The sequence below is a fragment of the Larus michahellis genome, chromosome 2 (genome assembly GCF_964199755.1).
Source record: "Larus michahellis chromosome 2, bLarMic1.1, whole genome shotgun sequence".
Classification (NCBI taxonomy): domain Eukaryota; kingdom Metazoa; phylum Chordata; class Aves; order Charadriiformes; family Laridae; genus Larus; species Larus michahellis.
This window is the reverse complement of record NC_133897.1, coordinates 3,374,682-3,397,061: the sequence shown is the minus strand read 5'-3', so window position 1 is coordinate 3,397,061 and position 22,380 is coordinate 3,374,682. Positions and strand designations below refer to the sequence as shown.

At 45.6% G+C, this 22,380-nt stretch overlaps 1 protein-coding gene across 2 annotated transcripts in view; it reads left to right on the top strand.

Annotated features, from left to right (window-relative positions):
• The window catches only part of WNT9A (Wnt family member 9A), a 62,269-nt gene that overhangs the window by 17,645 nt on the left and 22,244 nt on the right, over window positions 1–22,380 (top strand). The window contains exon 2 of one of the 2 annotated variants that reach the window (XM_074573891.1): window positions 20,604–20,863. In XM_074573891.1, the coding sequence (XP_074429992.1) occupies window positions 20,604–20,863 (260 nt within the window). Of the gene's footprint in view, window positions 1–20,603; window positions 20,864–22,380 lie in introns of those variants that run through there. The other variant, XM_074573892.1, reaches the window with a different exon arrangement.

Genomic DNA, 22,380 nt, shown 5'->3' with positions numbered 1-22,380 from the left:
GGGTTTGTAACCATCATCTGAAAGAGGGAAGCTAATGAGCTGCCTTTGTGAAGTGGGAATTACTCACATCAAAGAGCAAACTGGAGTGTGGCTTTCCAAGCCTTGGGTCTTCCCAGGGTGGTGGCAGGGAGCTCCAGGGCTCCTTAGGAGTGCTGGAAACCTAAATGCAAGACCTGTATGGACCTGTGAGGTGCATTTTGGACCCAAATGAAAAGATTCTGCCTGAGATGTGACTTCTTCCATTGGGCAGAATGGTAAAGGAGCTGCTGGAGCTGGCCCTTAAAATGTGTTTTCAGTAGGTGGAAGAAATCTGGCAACTTCTGAACTGAATTATCCCTTCTGTGGGCCTGCATTCTGAGGGATGCTGGCCTGTGACATCCATGGAGTCTGTGCGGTTTCCTTGCTGGGTAAAATGACGCCTTCTTTCTACTTCTGCAACTTGTCCATAGGGTTGGAAAGTATTGGCTGTAGAAGATGCCCAACTTCTCTCTACAAAAACATGAACTAAACAGTGTCAAAACTGGGAGTAATGGGGCAAGTGAGTTATTGGTATAAGGGTTTTATGGCTTTTTGTGATTTCGGGTTGATAAATACAAACCTCAGAACTTGAGTTCTTGCTGTAATCACGTGATAACTAGGAAAAGGGCTGGATGGAGGAGATGAACAAAACTAAATCTGTAGTACCTATGCTGCTACCCAGTCCCATCTCTGTAACCCCAAGGACTGATTTACAGGAAACCCTAAAGAGAAATTTCTTTGCAGACTAAGCTCTTGAACAGGTAGATGATGAGGCCAATGTCTTCTCTGATACCTATAAATGTAACTTTAACAGAAAGATGGTGTTCTCTTAAAAGAACTGAAAACTCTTAAAATCAATAAAATCCCTGTTGTGGGATTTTTATACATCCTGCTTAATGGGTTCAGACTGGAACTATTTCTTGATCTCTTGCTGCCCTGTTTTCAGCAGCCTCTGGACACCCTGTGGGCTGTTGCATTTAGATGCCAGTATAATTTGGTAAGGATTTGTCCTTTTTAATGGTTTCTTTCCCACCTCACTCTTTAAAGCTGCTCTAATTCCATATTGCCCTAATTGAGATATGCAAATTTTAAAAGGAAAATCACAGCCAATGTATTTTAAGATCCTTATGGGCAAGCAGCTCCCTGCTTAACGTGATAAATTTGGACAGCTTTTCTTACTAGGGAAAATAAAAAGCCTTCCAAATCAAGAAAATTATGTAAGCAAATCCCATGTGTGCTCTAAAATTAAACCTGCCTTGCAACCTCTGGGGCCTTGAGTGTGAAACCAATGAAGATTATTTTGAGGAGGCTGTAAAGCCTTGCCTGGGGGCTGTCCAGTGGTGCCCTAAAGTTTTCTCCCTCTGACTCATTTGTTGTGACCAAATGTGTAGGAACATCAAACTGCCGGAGACCATCCTTGCCCAGGACCTGTTCCCCAAAATCCTCAATGAGTCACAATAGGTATTGAGCCCAGAAACTTTGCAGAAGCACTGGAAAACTTGTCCCCTGCCCCCATGCAGCATCCTAGTCGAAGGCATGAATGACTCTGTAACACAGCTGTAGCTCAGTGCAGGTAAGCGATGTCTCATCTGTGACCGAAAATGTCTGGTTTGAGCTTCCTAAACCTGGAGTTTGCAGGCTGTGTTTCACGCACTCTGCAAATGATAGTTATTCTAGGATGAAGTTGGCAAACTGAGTTAGGAAGGCTTTTACTTGTTGTCACGTCTCCTCACTCCATGTGCATTGTGAGGAACGCTCTTTTCTTACTGTTGTGTCTTCATCCTCCCATCCCTCCTGTTGTGTTACCTAAACTCTTCTCTACTTTGCAGTCACATAAAGCATGTTTTTCTGTGGTATGTGGCCAGAGCTGCTTTGGAGACCTCCTTTCCTATGCTGTGTTTGGAAAGGGTCAGCATTATCCTCCAGGGATTTGAATGTCTCCATAAGGTTTCCCCATGAGGACTCTGGTGCCAAACTCCCTTACGGTTTGGGGTGGGAGAAGGGAAGACCCTCTTCTCTACATGTGGTCGCTCGAACAGTATCTCCAGCCACAGTGGGATTTAATTGACCTCCTCCTTAGCATTGTGCTGAGATGGTTTTAGGCTGTTGATGAGCTGGGGTGATATTAAGGTGTTCCTGGCACTTCTGGCAGAACCCAAATATAAACACCTGGAAAGTCTTACCAAGGAGCACCTCTCATCTTATGCTCTTAGTTCTTGTTAGGCCCAATAGATCTGTCAGCTCAGCTGCACAAGGTATTTCCATCTGGGGAAAAATCTCCCCTAATTTTCTCTTGCTCTTTTATTTGTAGGCTGACAACAGGTTTCTAGAAAACACACGAAGGATTTGTTAGCGTTGCTAGCCTTTCCCTCTGCCGAAGTCATTCTTTCTTTCTTGGCCCTTGGTCCTCCTGAGTTCTTCCAGCCAGGAGACACTGAAATCACAAATGTGCAAAATACAAGATGGATAAACATCTTAATCTCATGGATACTTCAATCTAAATGTTTTCCGAGGCCCTCCTTCAAGAAGGATTAGCCGGTAACAGCCTCTGAAAGGTCGTAGCCTTGCTTTGACTTGCTCTGCTGCTCAAGATGCTAAACGTGTGTGAAAGCTTCAGCAAAAGGCCTGAGATGCCATCGGTGTTCTCTAAGGCTCTGGGGAGCATCTGTGTGTCCTCTTGGGCTTTGGACATTCGTCTTGGACCTCTGCCTGCCTGTATTAGCCATTGTGATAGCGTTGCCTAGAGCGCCCAAATGTGACATGTATCAACTGGCATTTTGGCTGCACTAAGTGTAAGATTTTTCCAGTGTAGGTTTATATCTGATGTTTTTTTTTTCTCTCAAGTGTGCACATATTAGTGTTATGATTTATTTTCAGGCTGTAACTTTGGTTTTATCACTTGAAATTCTTTGGAAACTTGGAGGGCTTTTTTAATTAGTTGCAAGCCCTCTTTAACTTGGGGGAAAGTTCCAGTGTTGAAGAATGCTTTTGATTCACAAAGAAATTATGTTACAGAGCTTTGGTAGAAAGGTTTCTTCTCATCTTTGGTTTATTTGTGCGTTACTTTCCTCTCTGAAGCCACCATTTGCTTTGATAAAGTTAACTTTGCTTCTCAACAGTTCCAGAATAGATCAGAGTTTGTTATTGAAATGCCAAGATTCTCAACATGGAAATCCTTCAGCAGAAAATTGGGTGGCAAATCATGAGCCTAGGAAACTAGGTCTTGAGCGCTTGCTTAAACTCTTTGACACAAGGTGGAAGAAATTAATACAAATAGTGTTTTTGATGATAAGTAATAGTGATTGTTGTGTGCTAGGATGGATTATTCTTGCTCCCTAATGCCCTGAAACTTGCTAATCAGCCTGTAAGAGCAAAAAAAAAAAAATAATGAATGTTTCCCGGTTGTTCCTTTGCTGTAAAATAAAATGTCTTTCCCTGATTTTAGTTTCAGTATTGCATATTGCTCCAGCTGCATATGCAAGTTATAAGCTGTTGGGGCACTTTCAACCACTGCTATTTTGGGGCTGGAGAGGGGTAAACTAGAGGGATTCCTTTCTCCACCACCAAGAAAACAAACGTCACTCTGGGGATGGTGGTGGAGAGAAAGCTGGCAAAGCGAGTGAGATTCTGCCACTCTTGTTCCTGTGGTTCGGCTTGCAGAATTGCAAGTGTAACCCATGCTTGTGGGGTTTCAAGGAAGTGAGGTGTGAGACTTGTGGGTTAGCATCCCTTGGGGATGCAGGTCAGGGAACGCTGGATGCCTCCATAACCTCAGGGAGGGCTGGAGGGAGCCAGGGAGGTCGGTGGAAGGCTTGGCAGGAGGCATGCGCTCTTGCAAGGATGAGAGACCAAGGCTGGGGGTGGGACAGCTTTCTTGACATGGGGCCAACTGGAAAGTCTTAAGCACAGTTGAAGAAAGGGGAAGGGGAATGTGATATCGTCTACCAGGGAAGGACGTAAAACCGAAGAGAAGGATGTAGCCAAGTTTTGTCGCAGTGCTATAGGGTTTCAGCTGCTGCTTCAGCAATGCTGTTTTGCTGTGATTTGCTTAAAGTGCTGGGAATTCTAGTTTGGGTTGGTAGAAGAGGCAAAAGAAATATCTCATCTTGGTGTATGTATCTGTTTAAGTTTGAACTTCCTTGAATCTCCTAATTTTTTCCCTTCGATTTTCAGTCATAACCCTCCTTTCAAATGTGCTTTGCCACAGGATTCAAGGGAAAATATAACTCAGGTTAAATTAGAGTGCAAGTGGGGTACAGCTGGTGGTTCAGACAGCTTTTAACTTCTTTCGCCCTGCCTTTTGTCTTCTGCATGTTATTTAGCCTTGAGCAGACAGCTCTGGTCCTGCTTCTCCTGTACGGTGAGAGAACCTGCCAGGGAGACTTATTTATGGGCAAGTTGTTTCTTTTCTTGGAAACACAAATCTGTAGTTTTGCTCTAGTATCACTATTCAGTTTTTGAGATTTCATTGTATAGCTAAGCACCTTCGTGATGCTTGGAAATTGAGTTAGACTCTGATTTTTTTTGCTGTGTTTTTTTTTTTTTTAGCCCATTGACTCTAATTCTGACAGGTTTCATGTAGCTGTGCCCTGTATCATCCCAGGGATGATGACTCAGACTCCAGACCCACTGAAAGAGGTGGGACGTGGGAATTGTAAAGAAGCCCACATGCGTTTTGAAGACAGATGGAAACTTCATTTCAGGCTGGAGCTGCTCTGGTTATGAGTGGCTCTAATGAGCATCTGTTGATGGAGTAGTCCAGGGAGGGGGTTCTCAGTGTTTTTTATTCCTGATCATGTTAGGATATGAAGGGCTAAACTGAAAAGGAAGATAAAGGTTGTTTATGAAGACTTACAGCAAAGGTTACAGAATATGCCCAATGTGTTTTTTAATTTTTCTTTTCCTGTTTGCAGTATTTCCATGTCAGACAAATTCCACCTGCACTAAAGCACTGTCACAAATAGCTTTATTATCTGATTGTTCATACATGACGCAGGATTTCCCTGATGTATATATCTCCCAGGTATAGGCTGGAGTCCCTGGAATTTGCTTGTCCCTTGTAGTGCTGAACACCACTTCTGGCAAATTCATGTGAAAACTGAGCATAACTACTGAAATGCATCTGCAAGTGAATCCGGAAGCAGTGGGATTTAATACCAGCACCTAAAGCATCTGGAGATACCTTTTAATATACAATTATGGCTAATGCCAACTTAACCATTTAATTTGGGAAACTTCAGAGGTGAGCTGTGTGAGTAACCTAAATCATCTCCTTCATGCATGCGCACTGCAGTGGAATTTTGTTTCATGGTTGGATGCAAGTTTTGCTCTGCAAAATCCTTGCCTCTTTCAGGGAATGGGCAATTGCTAAATATTTCTCTTTACCATTCTCTTTAACTGTGTGGCCCCAAGGCTCACTTAGAACACATTATCCAGATTCTACAGTCAATGGAAAACACATTTGGTTCCTCGTGGGTGTTTTTAAGATGCACAGAGCTCAAAGAGAAAGCTATCAAGAGTCCACTTATCTACAGCATCCCTTCTGAAGCTGAGAGTCAGCTTTCTTTTCATTACTTCTGAGTACTTAAAATTATTATAGGTCATCCCATGTTTAGTTGTCATCACTAGGGAAAACCAGAGACTCAGTACCTGGAAAACGAGGAGTACTAATGACTTGTGAAAAGCTGTGAAAGCTGCTTGGCTGAATTGTCCTTGTATTGTGGACCTGCTAGAATGAATTTTAATTCTCCAACATGATACTCGTAAGATTGTAGTTGTCTCTTCCTGTGGTGCCCTACCTCCTTTCCACCTGGTTGTCCTGAGGAAATGAAGACAAGATGGGGAATTTGGAAAAGAATATCTATTTCATGCAGTGCTCCTTTGCAGAATGTGGTCACGTAAACATTTTAGCGAGGAATTATTTCCTAATCCATACAAGTAATTATGTTGATGTTTCCTGGCCCTTGAGTGGCTGAATTGTAGGTCATTTGTATATAAGAATTTTGTTCTTTTCACTTCTTCCGCTTCTAGTTCTCAAAGGAGTTCACGAAGAGTAATTTAGATACAAAACTTTCTTCACCTCTGTTTCACAGATGGACTCTAAAGTGTTTTGAATTCTAGAGAAGTTTAGGGATATAAACCTATATAGAGTTGTGTGCAGAAAGTGCACTGGTTGTGTTTTGTTCATTCTTGTTGGTTTTTCCCAAATGTGTAGATTAATGGGCCATCTCTCAGTTGGAGCTTCTGACCTTGCTTATAGTTTCTCACAGTCAGCTAAAACCTTATGCCATTAATTCAGCTGTAACTTCATAAACTTTCTAAAGGAAAAGATTCAAATCCTGCACTGCAGATTTGTTGAGGAGAGTGGACCCAATGACATTTCTGGGGCCTAAGGAGTAAAAATATTAAGGTGAAGGGAAATGGGAAGTATTTTCTCTTTTCCTCAAGTTCTTTGGGGCTGTTTGCTGCATTAGATACGTGGCCATCATCTTCCCCTTCAGTCCTTGGAATGGCCCTTATATGACATGTGGAAAGACCATACTCAGTATTATACCATGGTACTATTATGGATATCTTAATGCAATTCAGGAGGTCAAGATAGGGTGTCCTGTAGTATGCACCCAGAGAGCTCATAGTTCACCTCCATGGCATTTTTGCATAACCGGTGATTCAAGGACTGCCTTTCTGCTCTTCTTGTTTTGCTAGCTGTTGGTAGGTAGTTTAGAAAATGGGAACTTGCAGAAACTGGTTGACAGTTTGGATGACTTTTGCATGCTGGGATAACTCTAAGCCTGTGGATCCTCTTCCCATGAGACAATTTTTCCTTGAGATGCTTTCTAGCATGTTTTCTTGCACTTTTTACTTGGAATTGAAAATGTTTCTCCCTTTAGATGCCTGCAGGCACTGGGAAAGAGTGGTGTAGGGATTAGCATAGGAATAATATGGTGTAGCTCTGCATTTGTTGGGACTTCTGTCAAGCATGAGCAACTTGCAAATCAAATGGCTTCCTCACCTGGTTTGCTGCTTATGAGGTCCTATTTTACAGGCAGTGGTTGTAACTCAAGGTTTGCTCTGAGCTTGTTCTTGGATTTGAGGTGAAACAGTCTCTGCTTCATGAAGTATATCTCATGGAGCTGGGGAACAGTTCTCTGCTAAATGAATATGGATACAGCTGTGGCATCCCACAATGCTGCACCTTTATGTCCAGTCTTAGTGAGGCTCTATTCCACACCCACACCCCCCCCACAAGTAACATGAAATCTGTCAAAATGCTGTGAAGAACAGCTTTCACATTTGGTGAGGATCGGGCTGGCGAGGTGCAGTGTGACATAATGTCTTTGCCCTCTGTAATCTTTTACCCCTTCCAACATCCAGGCACACAAGAGCCGATTCAATTCTTAATCTTGGTGTAACGAAACCACCTCGTGGTTTCTGTATTTGAGTTGATCTAAATTGGGATGGCAGGAGTCCTTGAATCCAACAGCTTTAGGCTATTTTAGGTGGTGAAAATCTGCATTGGCACTATGGAAGGCGTTTGTAAGTAACAAGCTAATTATGTAAAATGCACACTGTCCACTTGTTAAGATCTTCTTAAAGTTTCATAATCTAATCAGAATTTGCTATGTATAACACTTGGCTTGTTGTCCTCCCTCCTGCCTTTCTAATGCAACTTAGTTGGATGGATGGATGATCAATACAAGAAGGAAATGCTTTCCTTAATGCTGGTTGGTTGTGTACCACGTGCCTTTCATACAATGCATAAAGGATTTTTCTTTTAATTACTGAGCTCAAGGGTGTTGCTTTGAAGATGGATGATATGCAGTCCCATCTGCTCAGCAGCACTCATAGAATAAAGCTTTGGGTCTCCTCGGGCTACAGTATTTTGGTTCATATGACTTTTTGTTCATATTGACTCTACATAGTATCATAAAAAAAGATGTATGTGCTGAAGTCACAAAGCATTCTGACCTGAAGTGTTGGCAGAGGTAGGTCTGGCTGAGGTCTTTGCCAATATTCTACAGTCCTTCAAAAGGTAAGTGAGGATCCTGCCAGCAGTACAAGCCTGTTAAGGCCATTTTGGCTATCAGTATCGATTTATTTATCACATGTGATTAGCCACTGTTACAGCATCTGCTTCCCTTCCACAAAACTGTGCATGGATTCAGACCTTTGAGGAAGGGTTGTACCATTCCTATAATGGTGTAAGAGCTTGGCCTTTCTTGGTGGTGGTGAATGGACATTGGGAGATTGATGGCAGATGTTCATGTTGTTTGTTCTTTCCCTCCTCTTGCTGGGACAAATTGTGGTGTGAAGGAGTGGTGTTTTATGGTGCTGGAGGAGATCAAGGGAAAGAGAGCAATGTTGTTTGGTGGATGACAGTGAGGGAAGGACTATGCAGTGCCCTTGTGTTTGGAGCAGAAGGCAGTGTAGTTTGTGATGTTAGTTGGCTTTGTGGAAACATGTTCTGGAGTACATCAGCAAGAACGTAGTCTCCTGCACTGGTGGTTTATCCTTATCTGATGAGTTTGAAACCTTGGCCAGAGCTAGTTTGCTTGGCTGGAGATCTGACTGTGGAAGCTTCATTTGAGGCTTGTAAAACCTCAGGGCAGCAAAGCTCCTCTGGAAAGACATTCATGAGACACCTTTTGTCATGGAGTGGCCTTCATGCAAGAGCCTCTGAGTATCCTCCTGTTGAATTTTGTAAGGAACCAGCCTCTATGTTCATAGTTCATTCCCACAATATCTGTTGGGGCTCAGAAAGAAGAAAAAATTCTACAATCCCATCGCCATAATGCATCTCTCATGCATCCTGCTCTCTCCAGTACCCAGAAAGTTTGTTTTTTCACCTGTTTAGTTTTTAAACCTGCCACGAGGATAATATGACATTAGAGTGGAAAAGCTATCGCTGTTGTGCAGGGGAGGAATTGCAGAGCTGTAAACTGCTCCCAAAATAGATCAGATGATGTGTCAAACGGCCCAACCATCTAAATACTCTACGAGCTGACCTCCGTGCGATATAGAATAGGGGCTGGGTAAAATGTTTTGAGGGGAGGAGGAGGTGAAACCCCCCTTCTGCGTGAAACTGCACGCTTGTTTCTAGAAATTGTTGTTTGTCCAGAAGTTGATTTGGAGCCAGTCTCTGCTTCCAGCTGGGACCTCCAGGTCCTGAATATAAAAGCTAGGGCTGGGGAGAAGGAAGAGGAAGCTCATTCTCCAGTTGTTTTTCTATCCCAATGAACCTGAGGAGCTCTCTGCATTCACTGTGCTTCCCTCGAAGGTTCAATTTCAACCCCCCCAGCTTTGTGTTGTCTAAGGAATGACCTTTATTTTCTCTTTAGCTGCTGTGCTACTTGAGTGTGTGTGTGCACAGGGATATCTCCCAGCAGTGAGGGAAGCTGCTGCGTTGGCTCCAAGGAGTTTCTTCCCTGGCTGCCAATCTCTGTGGTCTGGGCAAGGGCAGCTATGTAACTGCAGCATCTGCCGAGAACAGACTGGGCAGTGTTCGGGAGAGATGGCATGATTTATCCGACAGACGGGATGGGGAGGGGGAAAGGAAGAGGCCAACTCCTGCTGCTGTATGATGTGTGCAGTGGAGCTGTTAAATTTGGGAGATAAAGGCTTAACAAAAGAGCTGGCTGAGGTGTTAGGGAGACAAACGGGCGATTCATTACAAAGTCAGATGCGTTCCCTGGCAGGGGCGGCTGGGAGAGACTGACACTAACACATGGCTGGCCGGGCGGCCGCTGGAGCCGTGCGAGGCATGCCCATGTCCCGGCGCACTGAGGGCTGCTGTGGGTGGAAGGCTTGCTGGGGACATGGCAGGATTGGGGGTGCCAAAAGCAAGCACGGCAGCAATAGCCTCTCCGAGGAAAGAGCAGGGTGCTCCCAATGTATGACTCCATCCAACCTGGTGTTGCAAGGTGTTAGTGTGTGGCGAGTGCTCAACACCGCTGGGTTGGTTATTGCTGTCATCAAAAGGGCTGGAGAGTGCAGGTGGGTTAAACCACAGAATCACAGAATGGTGGGGGTTGGAAGGGACCTTCAGAGATCACCTAGTCCAACCGCCCTGCCAAAGCAGGGTCACCCAGAGCAGGTTGGACAGGAACGCATCCAGGCAGGTTTTGAATATTTCCGGTGAAGGAGACTCCACCACCTCTCTGGGCGGCCTGTGCCAGGGCTCTGCCAACCCCAAAATAAAAAACTTTTTCCTGATGTTGAGATGGAATTTCCTGTGTTCCCATTTGTGCACATTGCCCCTTTTCCTGTTGCTGGGCACCACTGAAGAGAGTCTGGCCCCATCCTCTTGACACCCACCCTTTAGATATTGATAAGCTGCAGCCGAAGCAAGGTCCTGCAGTGCATCTGTTACAGGCTCCTGCCTCGGTGTTGAGAACATAAAAACCGCCATATGGGGTCGAACCAAAGTTTTCTTCAGCCAGGCATGGACATCTGGGGAAGCCAAGGAGAAGTGGGACAAGTGATGTGTCTCCTGGTGTGTCCAGCTTTCTCCTGGCAGTCAGTGGTTTAGAGGTTTCCTGAGGCAGAGGCTGCCTTCAAGCCCTCATGTTTCATCACCCACCTGGGAGGACCTCCCTTTCCTGAATCCATCTAATCCCTTTTGAAATCTATTCATATTTTTGGGCTTCACAACATCCATCAGCAAGGAGCCTTGCAGTTTAATGATGCGCTGTTTGGAAAATGGGCTCCATTCTCTAGAACGTCTTGCATTTATTACTATTTCTTTTAACGTTGCGCCTGGCCTGAATCAGAAGGTCTGACCCCTGCATGTCCCTGAGCAAAGAGCTCCCTGTTGAGCCCCCAGCTCTGGGCAGATCTGTCAGGCTTGCTTAGGCTTCACGTCTTCAGCTTGACCTCTAGACAGCCAGAAGGACAGACACAGGAGGTGTTTTGGGAAGTGCCCTCACCCCATGCGTGATGCTTTCTGATGCCACTTTCATCAACGTGCTGGAATAAACATAAGGCAGCCCCTGTGCAAAAACCACAATAAGCAAACATCTTTGGGATTTTTTTGTTCCTCTTTGTTTAGATTTCAAATACTAAGTATCCTTTACTGAGTGCAACTCTCCCCAGACAAGGGAAGCTACCAAGAAAGACCAAGAACTTGGATTTCCTTTGCTTGGTGCAGAAAACTAAAACTACTGCTGCAGGTTTATAGCACAGATGACTTTCTGGCTTTTAGGAATTTGGGCTTTACAGTAGGAGCTGATGTAAGAGAGTTTGCGTATGGCTCAACTCCTTGTTGCAAGAAAATTGTGTCATTGAGCACCGGGCCTGTTTCCTCTGGTCTGCTGTCTTTAAAATCTGGTATAAATTATTCTGCTGTAGACCTTTGTGTGATTCAGTACACCTGTGGTCTTCTCCTGGTCCTCAACCCCACCAGAAACAATTCCAAGCTAGGTGAGAGGGAGGGATGATGGTTATGTATATTTTCTGTAAAAGTGATCTAGAAATGCCCCTTGTTTTCTACATCATGGAGAGCTCTTAGGCCCAATTCTAGATTAAAATGAACTACTCTAACCCCATGTCAGGCATGGAGCTGAGCTGTTTTTTACTGCAGCAGGGGTCCAAGATCCTGGGATGGGGAGTATTTTCAGCAGTGTAAAAAAAAATAAAAAAACCCACCAAACTAAAAAAAAAAAAAAAATCAATAAAAAAAAATCCGCACAAAACCCCCCAAATAAACAAAACCAAAACAACCCAGAAAAGCCACAAGGATCGAACAACTCCCTCTGCGTTATGGTAGTTTTGTCTTCCTGATGCAAGGATGTGTTGCTATAGGGCATAGATATGTTGTGCATGTGTGTGTCTCACCAATTCATCCTATCATGGAAAATACTCTGAAAACCTCTTTCTTTCATCCCTGCACACCATGGAGACCCGAAAGGGTTAAAACAAGACTTATTTTTTCTTTTCTCTGAGCTTATTTCTTCACCTTCTTCCACTGCATTGCTCTGCACTTACTCCTTCCCTGCACCAAAACTCCCAGCTACATGTTGCCTACGGGATACCCATGCCAAAAGAAATGATGTTAAACTGGGGGGGGGGGCGGGGAATAAACAGTGGCTGGAATAAGGAGCAGTGGTGGGGCGGGGGTCCGGGAGCTGGGGAGCTGCCCAGCTGTGAAGGGGGTGCAAACGAGGCGGGGTGTGTGTGTAATTCCTGGCACAGGCTGCCAAGGGCAAAGCTAATGCCGTCTTAAATCGGGGGTGAAAGCCCCTGTTGCCTCCTGGCCTGTGCATTCCACTGGCACCACGGTTCACCGGCCAGTTTTAAGTTGGGTTGAAAATCCTTCATAAATCTCGTTGATGGCTGTTTCATTCTTGAGAGGATGAAGGGAGAGAGGAAACAACCTTCCCCTCCTCTTCTCTCCCTCCCCCTCCCCATCTCCTTTCTCCACTTCTGCTCCCTTATGGACAAAATGGGTTTTTCCAGAGGAATTAGGTTGCAGGCAGATCTTGGGGACAAGCTACCTGTGACCTCCCAGCCAAGGGCAGCTAATAGTCATTGAGTTTTAAAAACTGAACACCCCCTCAAAAACCCATCAGTGTTTCCTAAAGGTGGTTTGGAGCAGGGAACTGTTCAGCACAAACCATGTGAATTGCAAGGAATGTTGCAAACGGCCTGATATTTGCCCTCTCCTTGTATCGTTTCCATGCTGGTGAACCTTAAAGTTGCAACTCTGAGATATTTGCCTCAAATAAAAATGTCTTTTGCTCTGGCGGACTGGAAATCTTCCTGAATAAGGTTTGTTGTATGGAATGGGGGTGGGGCAAGGAGGAGGAGAGGTAGTTCAGTCTTGTGGTTGAGGCACACCACTAAGGGCTGAAAGACCCAAGTTTGATTCCTTCCTCTGTGGTGGGGTTCCTTTGTAATTGCTTGTGTCCCCCTCACTGGGGGAAGGGAGGCAGAAGGGAAGGCAATGTCTCCTTACTTCAGTGGAGTGCTATTGGCTGTAATTCATAACCTGTGTGGGTCTTCAAGCCTTGCATGAGAGGGAAATGCTGCAGTAGCTTGAAGTATTTGCTTGTGGTGCTCCTGGTCACCACAGCGCAAAAATAGCCTGTTCCTCGCAGCACCTTGGTCCCATAGGTTCTATGCAGGAATTCCAGAACTTCTCCAGCCCTTCACATCTGAACTGAGTCACGTATTCCCTGCTCATGCACTGAAGTATTTTTCCTTCGGTTGCTAAATTTTGCCCTCATATACTATGTGGTGCCAAAATTTTTTTTGGTAATGTGTACAGGAGAAGTTGAGGGCATGCTTTGGCAGGAAATTGCATGGAAGCTTATTTATATGTACAGCAACCATCCTGTATCTGGGAGGCAACCATCTGTGTCTTGCCCCGTTCACCGAAAAAATCCCTTCCGAGCAGATGTGATAACTCCTTTGTAAGGGTTTTGGGGTCCAGGTCTCTTCTCAATGCGGGACAGCTGGCCTGGGGACACTTCACTTGCTTGGACCATGGCATTCAGCAGTGCTTCAGGACTGGAAGAAGTCCTCCGGCTTATGCGTGAACTTCAGCTAAGGCTAAAATAGGAAACTTGGGCATAAATTATCTCTGTGGTAGCACCTGGGCCTAAAAAGAGCTTAATAATTTGGGATCAGAGCGGCCGATGCGAGTATTAGAAACATTCAGGAAAGGGAAGAGCTGGAGATTTGCACCAGCAAATTCATTCTTCCAGAAGCAGCTGTTATTTGTCTTTTTGCTGGATGCTGGAAGTAACTCTTGACAGGAGCTGAGATCCTGACAGGTATGTGTAGCAGGATCCTTACGTGCCAACTCCTCCATCCCCTTGCCCAAGACGCTCAAAGAAGCTCAGAGAAAACCACTGTATAGATCTATACAGGCAGAGGAGTGATTGAAGATAAGTTTGAATGACTGAAGTCTACAAGAATCTGCACCTTTTGTCTCCTAAAAAAAGAAAGAAAATCTGTTTGAGCATACTTCATCAGGAGTCTGATGGAGACTGATGCTCCCTTCCTTGGTAAGTGGGATCTATTGGGTTGGAAGTTCCTCTGTGCTGTAGCTTTTCTCCTCTCTGTCCTCCTAATTCCCACCGCTCGGAATCAGAACCAAGAACTTGAAGGCATTCCTCTCTGAAACACGTGCTCTTCATTGGAGCATGAGTGTAGGGTATGGCTGTTTCCACCTGTGTGAAGTGAGGTTGCAAGGCCCTGTTGCCCCCACCATGTGTTGGTGGAAGCGTGTAATGTAGTGGTCTCTGTGGTGGGGGCTGTTATTTATTTCTTCACAAGTAGAAGCTGCAACTGAGATTTGGGCACAATTGACTGATGAGAAACTCCTTTTTTGAGGGGTTGCCACCTAAAGAAAAGCTCTGAGTGTGTGTACCATGCTACTGAGAAGAAGATAAGGATCCAAATAGTACTTAAAACATACTTGTGATGAGAACAGCTGCATTCGTTACTTGAGTTTCCAAACTTTTTTTTGGCTTTGTTTAATGGTCTCCAACAGCAAGACACCATTTTTTGTGGAGAATGACATAGAGAGCAAAAAGGAAAGGTGAACACAAAGCATCAGTGAGTTGGTTGGGAATGAACATGAAGGAAAAAGATCGGCATGTGCATAAGGGGCATTGGTCTGTGGATGATGACAAGGAGAGGAAACCTTGCAAAGGGCCAGGATGGACAGAGTTTTAGCAAAGCTGTTTGTTGCTGGTTAGCCACCCATCAGCTAGAGGGCAGAGACAGAGGGGAGGGTCCAGGAGTGGAAGCGAGCTTAGATATGAAAGATTGGATGGAGTTAGCTGGGAGGAAGAGGAGTGTAGCATGGGATGACTGTAAGAGCAGAGGTGTTATGGGAGTGGCTGGAGGTACAAAAGTCAGGGTGGCACAGGAGGATAAGGAGCCCTGCGACTTGCCCAATTCAAATCCGATGCTGCATTTTTTGTCAGAGCGGTTGACATAAGTACTCAATGCCTTGCTGCCTTTTGATTTCTAGGTGGAGCATAGGCTCTTTAGCTCTGTCTCGTAAAGCCTTGGTCTACATTTTCTCAGCCAGGGAGAAACGCTTTCCCTCCTGTCACCTTTTTGGACCCCCACAATGTCACAGCATGATGCTGGAGGATATTGGTGGAAAAATTACACTGAGGAAGGGCTGAGCAAGAAGTGAATAACTCTAATGGAGAAATCTTCATGAAGGGACTTAACGTTTGCTGAGATGGCTGGATGTTGTGGAAGCCAAGAAATCCTTACTGAGGCTTGGAGAATACCTTGCATTATTTTTTTTTTAAGGACTCAAAGGAATATGGGATTGTTTTTTTTTTTTTGCATGTGCATACATTACCCAAAGTAGGAAACCTTTGCCGCTCAGTGAATGGCAGTGGATTTTGATACTAGCATGTATGGCTTTGGATTTTATGGTCTAAGCAAGGTGACAATAGACACGAACGCCTCAATACTGGGGTGAGCACTTCATCTTGGAGCAAAAATACTTAGTTCTGACTTTGAGGCATAGAAAGAAAATAGAGTACTAATTATTAAGTAGCAAAGAAGAGAAAGATTTCTCTAATCCCAAATGATTTGGAGGTCCACCAATGCTTCTGACAGCTCTGGGAAGAGCAGAAATGAGGTTGGTGAGCACTCCTCAGATAGTTTCCTCCAAAGGACATTGAGTGTTCATAATAGTAGCACTTATACCTGTGAATGCTTAAAAAACAAACAACACAGTGCAGAATGAGAGAGTTGATTCTTCAATGGCCAACTCTTGCTCCAAATATCAACTCTTCGTCACTCATCATAGAATTCACAGAGTTTTCCTTGGACTTTTGGCTTCCTGTGCTTCAAATAGCAATTAGCCTTTGTGTGTGTGTGTGTGGGGGGCATGGTAGATCAATTTAGGAAAGCTTCTTCACAGTGTGGGAGGGTGATGGTAGGGGAGAGAAAGAACAACTGAAGGTTGTTGGATGCAAAAAATAATAATATAGGCCTGGTGTCCAGCATAACTCAGTCTGTCTCCTTGAGTTATGGAGTCATTAATTTAGGTATTGCAGTGAAGAAGGTTAGTGTACAAGTTGTCAACTTTTCAGAAACCTTTAAACATTCCTAAATAAAGGAAAAGAAGGGTTAGAAAGCAAAGGAAAAGGATTGGAAGAGTAGCAATACTGCAGAACAAAAACAAAACCAAAACACATTAATGTAAAAAGTGAAAATAGAATCAATTCAGCCTTTGTACAGATGTACCAAAGATAAATCTCCCAGCAAAGAAGGAAGCACTGGGATAGGAATGCAATATTTCAGCAGGCCTGTCATTCCAGGCTGGTATAGCAGAGGTGTTTCCTTGCAGGAAAACAGCTCACCTTGGCTCGCGTCTCTGGCTGCACTTGCAAAAGAAACTCTTGAGCATGTGAAAAACGAGAGTGCACTCACAGGTCTATACAGGCGCCTTACTTCTGTCTCACCCCCCTCAAATTCTCACCAGGAAAGTCCCCAGTTAAATAAGGGAAAATACAGGGACACTGTGTGAACTCACGAGGTGATAAAAACTCTTGACTTCTAAGATGAGCTGAAAGCAGGACCCATCTTGAACTGTTTCTCAAAGCATGAATTCCATGTTGCTACAGATAAAACTTGGCTACACAGCTATCGGTGTGAATTGTGCAGTGGCAGGGACTGTGTTTGGGATCTCTCCCCAGTCTGGGTGATTGGAGTCTGAATGCCAAGAGAGCGAAGCAATTAGCAATGTTTGACATGAAGTTCACAACCAAGGCAGCCGAATGCCACCAGTAGTGTGTAAGCAAACTGGATAGGTCTTGCTATTTACAGCTGGTGCTAATAAACCTTCTGGTTTCCTGGCTTCAAACAAGTGACAGATTGAACTGGAAGGAGAATAGTGCAAATGATGTTGCAAAGGTTCCTTTCAGGTAGGTGGGTATGGGACTGAGCAACCAGGTCCTTCCTGAGGTCTGAGCAGTGTAAGTGTGCCACTTGGAGCAGATGTCAAGCAAGGTGCACAGAAGATTAAGTCAAAGTCTGAAGCAGAAAGCACCTCTTGACTTAGATTCGTATTTCTTTCACAGAGGCCAGAGTTAGTTTCCAGAGAGTTAAAGCTTCATGGGTTGCGTGCAATGAGCTGTTTGGTCTCCCTCCAGGTTCCCAGTAGACAAACACACCTTCATCTCATGCTCAGCCCCCTCAATCCAAAATAATACCATCACACAGAATGCTAGCTGGCAGTTTAATTGTAACAGTTGTGGGATCATGTGTGTGGAATATAAAATAAAAAACACCCCCCTTCTCCCCCATCCCAAAAAAACTTCCTTGGAAGGAACAGCTCGGTCTTTGTGAGGAGCTGAGAAAGCATCCGACTCTGACACCGTTGCCTTACGGGACCTCACTCAGCCTAGGTTGCATAAAAGGGCTTTATAGGATTATAAACGTTCCATGCAGCGGCAGCTCCAAGGCAGTGTTTCAGGTGGGGGCACTGGCTCTCCCTGGCTCTGCCTGCACTTGTTTATTGTTGATGCCACGCTCTGAAAAGTGCCACCTCGCCCTTCTTCCCGCGGCGGCTGGAATGTGTGTGCAGAGCTGAGGCATCGCTCTGCATTGGTCCCCCCCTGCTGAAATGGGCACGGATCCAGCACCAGGGAGGGAAAACCTATGTATGCATGGATCTGTGCTCCTTTTGCCCATGGATGTCTTCACGCAGAAGAGCTTTGTTTCTTGTTGTCTAGGAAAAGCCCTCTTCCCCTAAATTTAGTCCTTGTCTTATTCTGGAGATGCTTTCTTAATCCACTTGTTTCGCTCTGATTCAGATCAGCTTGAAAGCCAGTGAAATTAGTCCAAGCAACAAGCCAGGTAGTGATGGACGGGTCTCTCCGTTCAGCATGCGCATTGCATGACTTGTTTGTCGCCAGCTTGGATTTTCACGTCCCCTTTTCTCTAACGGGTGAGGACAGGGCAGAGCTGGCTCAGGAAAAAGTTGATCTTCCGCCTTCCCTATAAGAACATTGTGTTCGTGTCTTCTCTTTTGGGTTGTTTTCTTGGGAAGGGGTGAAGTAGGTCTCTGCACACTCACCCAGCTTCCTCAGGTCACCATGGCTGTTACCCACATGTCCCAGATATGGGAGCTGGTGAATTCCTACCTAAGCCTTTTGCAAAGAGCAGAGACAACGGGCGTTGCTGACGATTTTCTATTCTTTCTCAGGACTTTCCATCTGTTGGAGCTGAGTAGCTGATGGAGGGCTGTCCTCCGGCATTGTCCTCATCACAAATCCTGTTTTCTACCTTCTCCCTGTCCCAGGCTCTTTATTTTGTTTTTCTTTAGATGACTCTTATTTGGGCCCACTTTGGGGACACATGCAGTTGGGCTGTGCTATCAGCAACTACACTTTGAAGTATCCCAAAGCCAAGAACCTAAGGTGGAGGGTGGGGAAGGGATGCAAAATCACCAATTGCTCCGCAGCAATTTTGGCTGTAGGATCAATTCCTGTATCCCTCCTCACTGCGACAGCAATCTGCTACACGATACTTGGAGCTTATCTTTCCCAGAACAGTTGAACAGTCCAACTTAGTTGAACAGTACCCACTCAGTTGGAAAGGTAAACTGGGGAGGGGGAGCTGTAGAAAATGCTTTTATGCCTCCCTCTCTCTTCTATGCCAGTGGAGGATATCTCTTGTGCCAACCGTGAAAGCTTGCGTGAATGAAATTTCTGAGCAGAAATACTGATGAAGGCCAGAAATGAGTGTCCTGGAGGTTTTATTTACCACTGTGAAGCTCAGACCAAGCCACCTTTCTCCTTAACTAGCCTGCTCGGAGCTTTGGTTAACGAGGCACAAGGGCTGGATAATGTCCCAACTCCTCGGGGAGCAGTCAAGCCCAAGTCCAAACAGAGCGAAAACATAAGGGTTAACATTTTTCAGTGCTTCAGATGCAGCTTGCTTTTGGCTGTTGGATGTTTTTATCATTGAATCATTTTGGGGGAGCAGAATTGGGGGAAAAAACCTATTTTTTGGGAAATTTATACTTGGTTACTCTAGTTTTCCATGTTTCCCACAAATCACTCTGACTCTTTGTTTTTACCATTGGAGGTTTTTTGTTTTGTTTTGTTTTGGTTTGTTTTTTTTCTGGAAATCCTAATACTTTTGAAGGTAACTGAAGGAGATAATTTCCCTGCCCATCTCTCTGTTGTCCTAAAAATCCAACCCAGACATTTTTTTTTCCTCCCTCCTTTAGACATCTGATGTTAAATCATTAGTACTTATTAGATCTATGTGGGATATTGCTGGCTGTGGCTCAGGTCAGGATTTTTTGCCTGTTGTGCAAGGAAGTTTGAGGGTTGAAGCACCCCAGGTGCTTTCCCTCTGGGACTGTGCTCCTGCAAAGATGAGTCCCACTCATTAGAGAGAAATCCTTATTAAAAACCAGAAACAATAAACCACTGCTCCTGCAGGGCAGGTGGGATTTTAAAGGGTTTCTGGGATGCCTCAGTTTGGTGAAGGGGATGAGTGTGTGTTCCCCTCCCATGCCCATCACACCATTTACCCCAGGTGGTCCTGAAGCGATGGAGATGTCTGAGCCTACGACCCATCCCTGGGCTCGCCTGCAGAGGATTGCAATGTTCCAGCATGTTTTCAATCCTGGCTTTAAGCAATTCTTCCTTTTTGGCTGGGGGAAATGTGTCTTCAGGTCCTTCGAAAAAACCCTACATAGTGATTCTCATTGACTGCGTGGACTGGCACCTGGCCGGAAAAGGGCAGAGCCAGGAGAGTGGGGTGCGGGCAGCCTGGCCAACAAAACCACTCATGAGCCCAGCAGATGTTCCTGCAGCCTCTCTGCTCCCCGGGGCTGATGCCAGCCTGGTCCTTTTCCAGCAGCTCGTCACTTGACACCGGGAACAGTCCGCTGGCTTCTTTTGTTGCACATTGTACGAGTCAAGGACCTTGCGCTCGGAGAAGGCAGGGGAGGGGAGAAGGCAATGGGACGCGTATTTCTTCAGGTCGTTTTTTAGGTTTTGAGCTCGTTCTGCCTTGTAAAAGCTTTTGGCAGTATCGCCTGTAAGAGCATATCCTGCTCTCAAGCCTCAGGCTGTGGCTCACTAGGTTTTATGTAAGGATATCTTCTGCTGAGGGCAGTGTCTGTACGTGCCTTCTCGGTGTGTCTCCTGGGGTCTGGTGGAATGAATTGCCCTCTATCCCTTCCCAAGCCAGTTCTGCTTGATGTGCTAACGTTATTATTTTTTTTTATGCACACGAGAGTAGCTGTAGTGCTCTAGTCAACTTGCTAGTTTCCTGAGTTTATGCAGTTAGGTACCTTCTATTATTACTTCCCTATTTCAGTTTTCAACGCAGTCCTGTGGTGGAGATTGCCAAGGTCTTATGTCCAAACAACCTCTGTGAGAGCTGGTAGAGGGCACAAATCCAAATATCCAAATTCTCTTCTTGCACACACACTGCAGAGAGCCGTGCTGTAAAATCACTCCTTGCCCAGACATCAGCAAATCCACATGGGTGCTCAACTGGGGAGAGCCCGATCCCACTGTGCCCCCATTTCTACCATGGGCTGTATTTCTCTGTCCTCACCACTGTGTCCCTCTGTTCCTCTGCAGGCTAACGGGGAACGAACCCCTGACCATCCTCCCTCTGACCTCAGAAATGGAGGAAGCTGCCGTCAAAGCCCACTACAAAGTCTGTGACCGCCTGAAGCTGGAGAAGAAGCAGCGCAGGATGTGCCGGCGGGACCCCGGCGTGGCTGAGACCCTGATGGAAGCCATCAGCATGAGTGCCCTGGAATGCCAGTACCAATTTCGCTTTGAGCGCTGGAACTGCACCCTTGAGGGTCGCTACCGGGCCAGCTTGCTAAAGAGAGGTGAGCAGGGTGGGAGAGTCTGTCGGGGGTCCTGGCACCTCCTGCACCCATCAGCTTCTCTAGCGTTTTGTAGAGTGGTCATCCTGGTGCATCCTTTGCCAGAGGTGGGTCACTACCTCCCTAGAGGTCCAAAAAGAGCTTGTAGAAGGTAAAGACAAAGTATGGCTCAGCTCATCCATGAAAGTGCACAGCAGGCAAAGGTTGTGCTGCATGGCAGTAATTTATGTGTTTGTTCTAGCCAAGCAGACCCTGTCCGCTTCCCATTGCTGGACACAGCTCCTCTCCTTGGAGGCTGGAGATGTTTGTGCATGTGTCTGCAGCCAAGAGCTACGGTTCCTCCTCACTTCTGCTGGAAGTTGAACTGTTGCTGGAGGGGAAGGTGTTGAAATTCCCAAAGCTGTCCCCTCTCTTTTTTTTTTTTTTTTTTATTATTTTGTTTTTTTCCTATTTATTATGACAACCTTTCAGGAAAGAAATTGAGAAAATGCCTAGTTAAGGGAAATAAGGCGAAACGGACTGTTCTGTGCTGTCCTGCTAGCGGGGGCAAGGGGAGGCCTATTGAGGACAACACCTGCAAATGTTTGTGTGTCCTGTTACTGCTCTCCCAGGCAAAAGGTCCCTGGATGTGAGCTGTGGGTAATTCCCTCACCAGTTCCCAGCAGTTCAGGTGGAGATGACCAGAAGCTGAGAAGCAGTATTGGAGGAGCAGGTGGTATTTTTGTCTCCTTCGTTTGTGCTACCTCATGTAGTCCAGTTTCCTGAACCCTCCCAGTAAAATCCAGTTCTTATTTCCAAACTGAAGCTAACGATGCAGCAGGACTGTTTTACAGCTATCTTGCATGGGTCTCAAGGGCTTTAGTGACACCCAGAAGGTCCCACACTCAGCAATGGAGCTGGACCTAGAAACCCAGGGTCTACATCTACATCTTCTCAAAGAGAAGAGCAAAGGTTTGCAAAGCTCGCTCCCTCGCTAATTAGTGAGAAGGAGCAATTCAGAAGCGCTGGGGCTTAACTAATGCACTGTCACTGACTGCGGTGGAAACAAGGAAAGTCCTTATGAAACCCAAGAGGTCCAGCCAGAGCTGCAAGACATTTAAAAATATCCCTGCATGCCAGAGGAGTCCCTGGATTAGTGGCGCCTTGGGAAAGCCAAGCACTTTCTCATGCTGACACCTGGAGGCCACAGCTTGTTCCTTCAGATGTGCCTGCCCCTGTGGGCAGCCCTTGGCAAGGAGCGTTTCGAGGCAGCTTGAAGTTGAGCTGCCTTAAAACACCTTGGAGAACCCACCCCCCTTCACCCCTTGTCAGGACCCCGTGTAATAAATGGGAGCTCTGAGGGTTGCAAGGCTCTGCCTGCTGTCTCATTCTTCCATGTTTTATGCCCCTGCAACATCTCTGCCCTCCACCAATGTTGTAAATCCTTCGGATGTTGTTCCCGCGGCATAACACGCTGCCCTGTAAATCTTTCTCCTCCTCTCTGGGAGCTGCCGGTTCCTGGTTCAGTGTTGTGGCAAGTG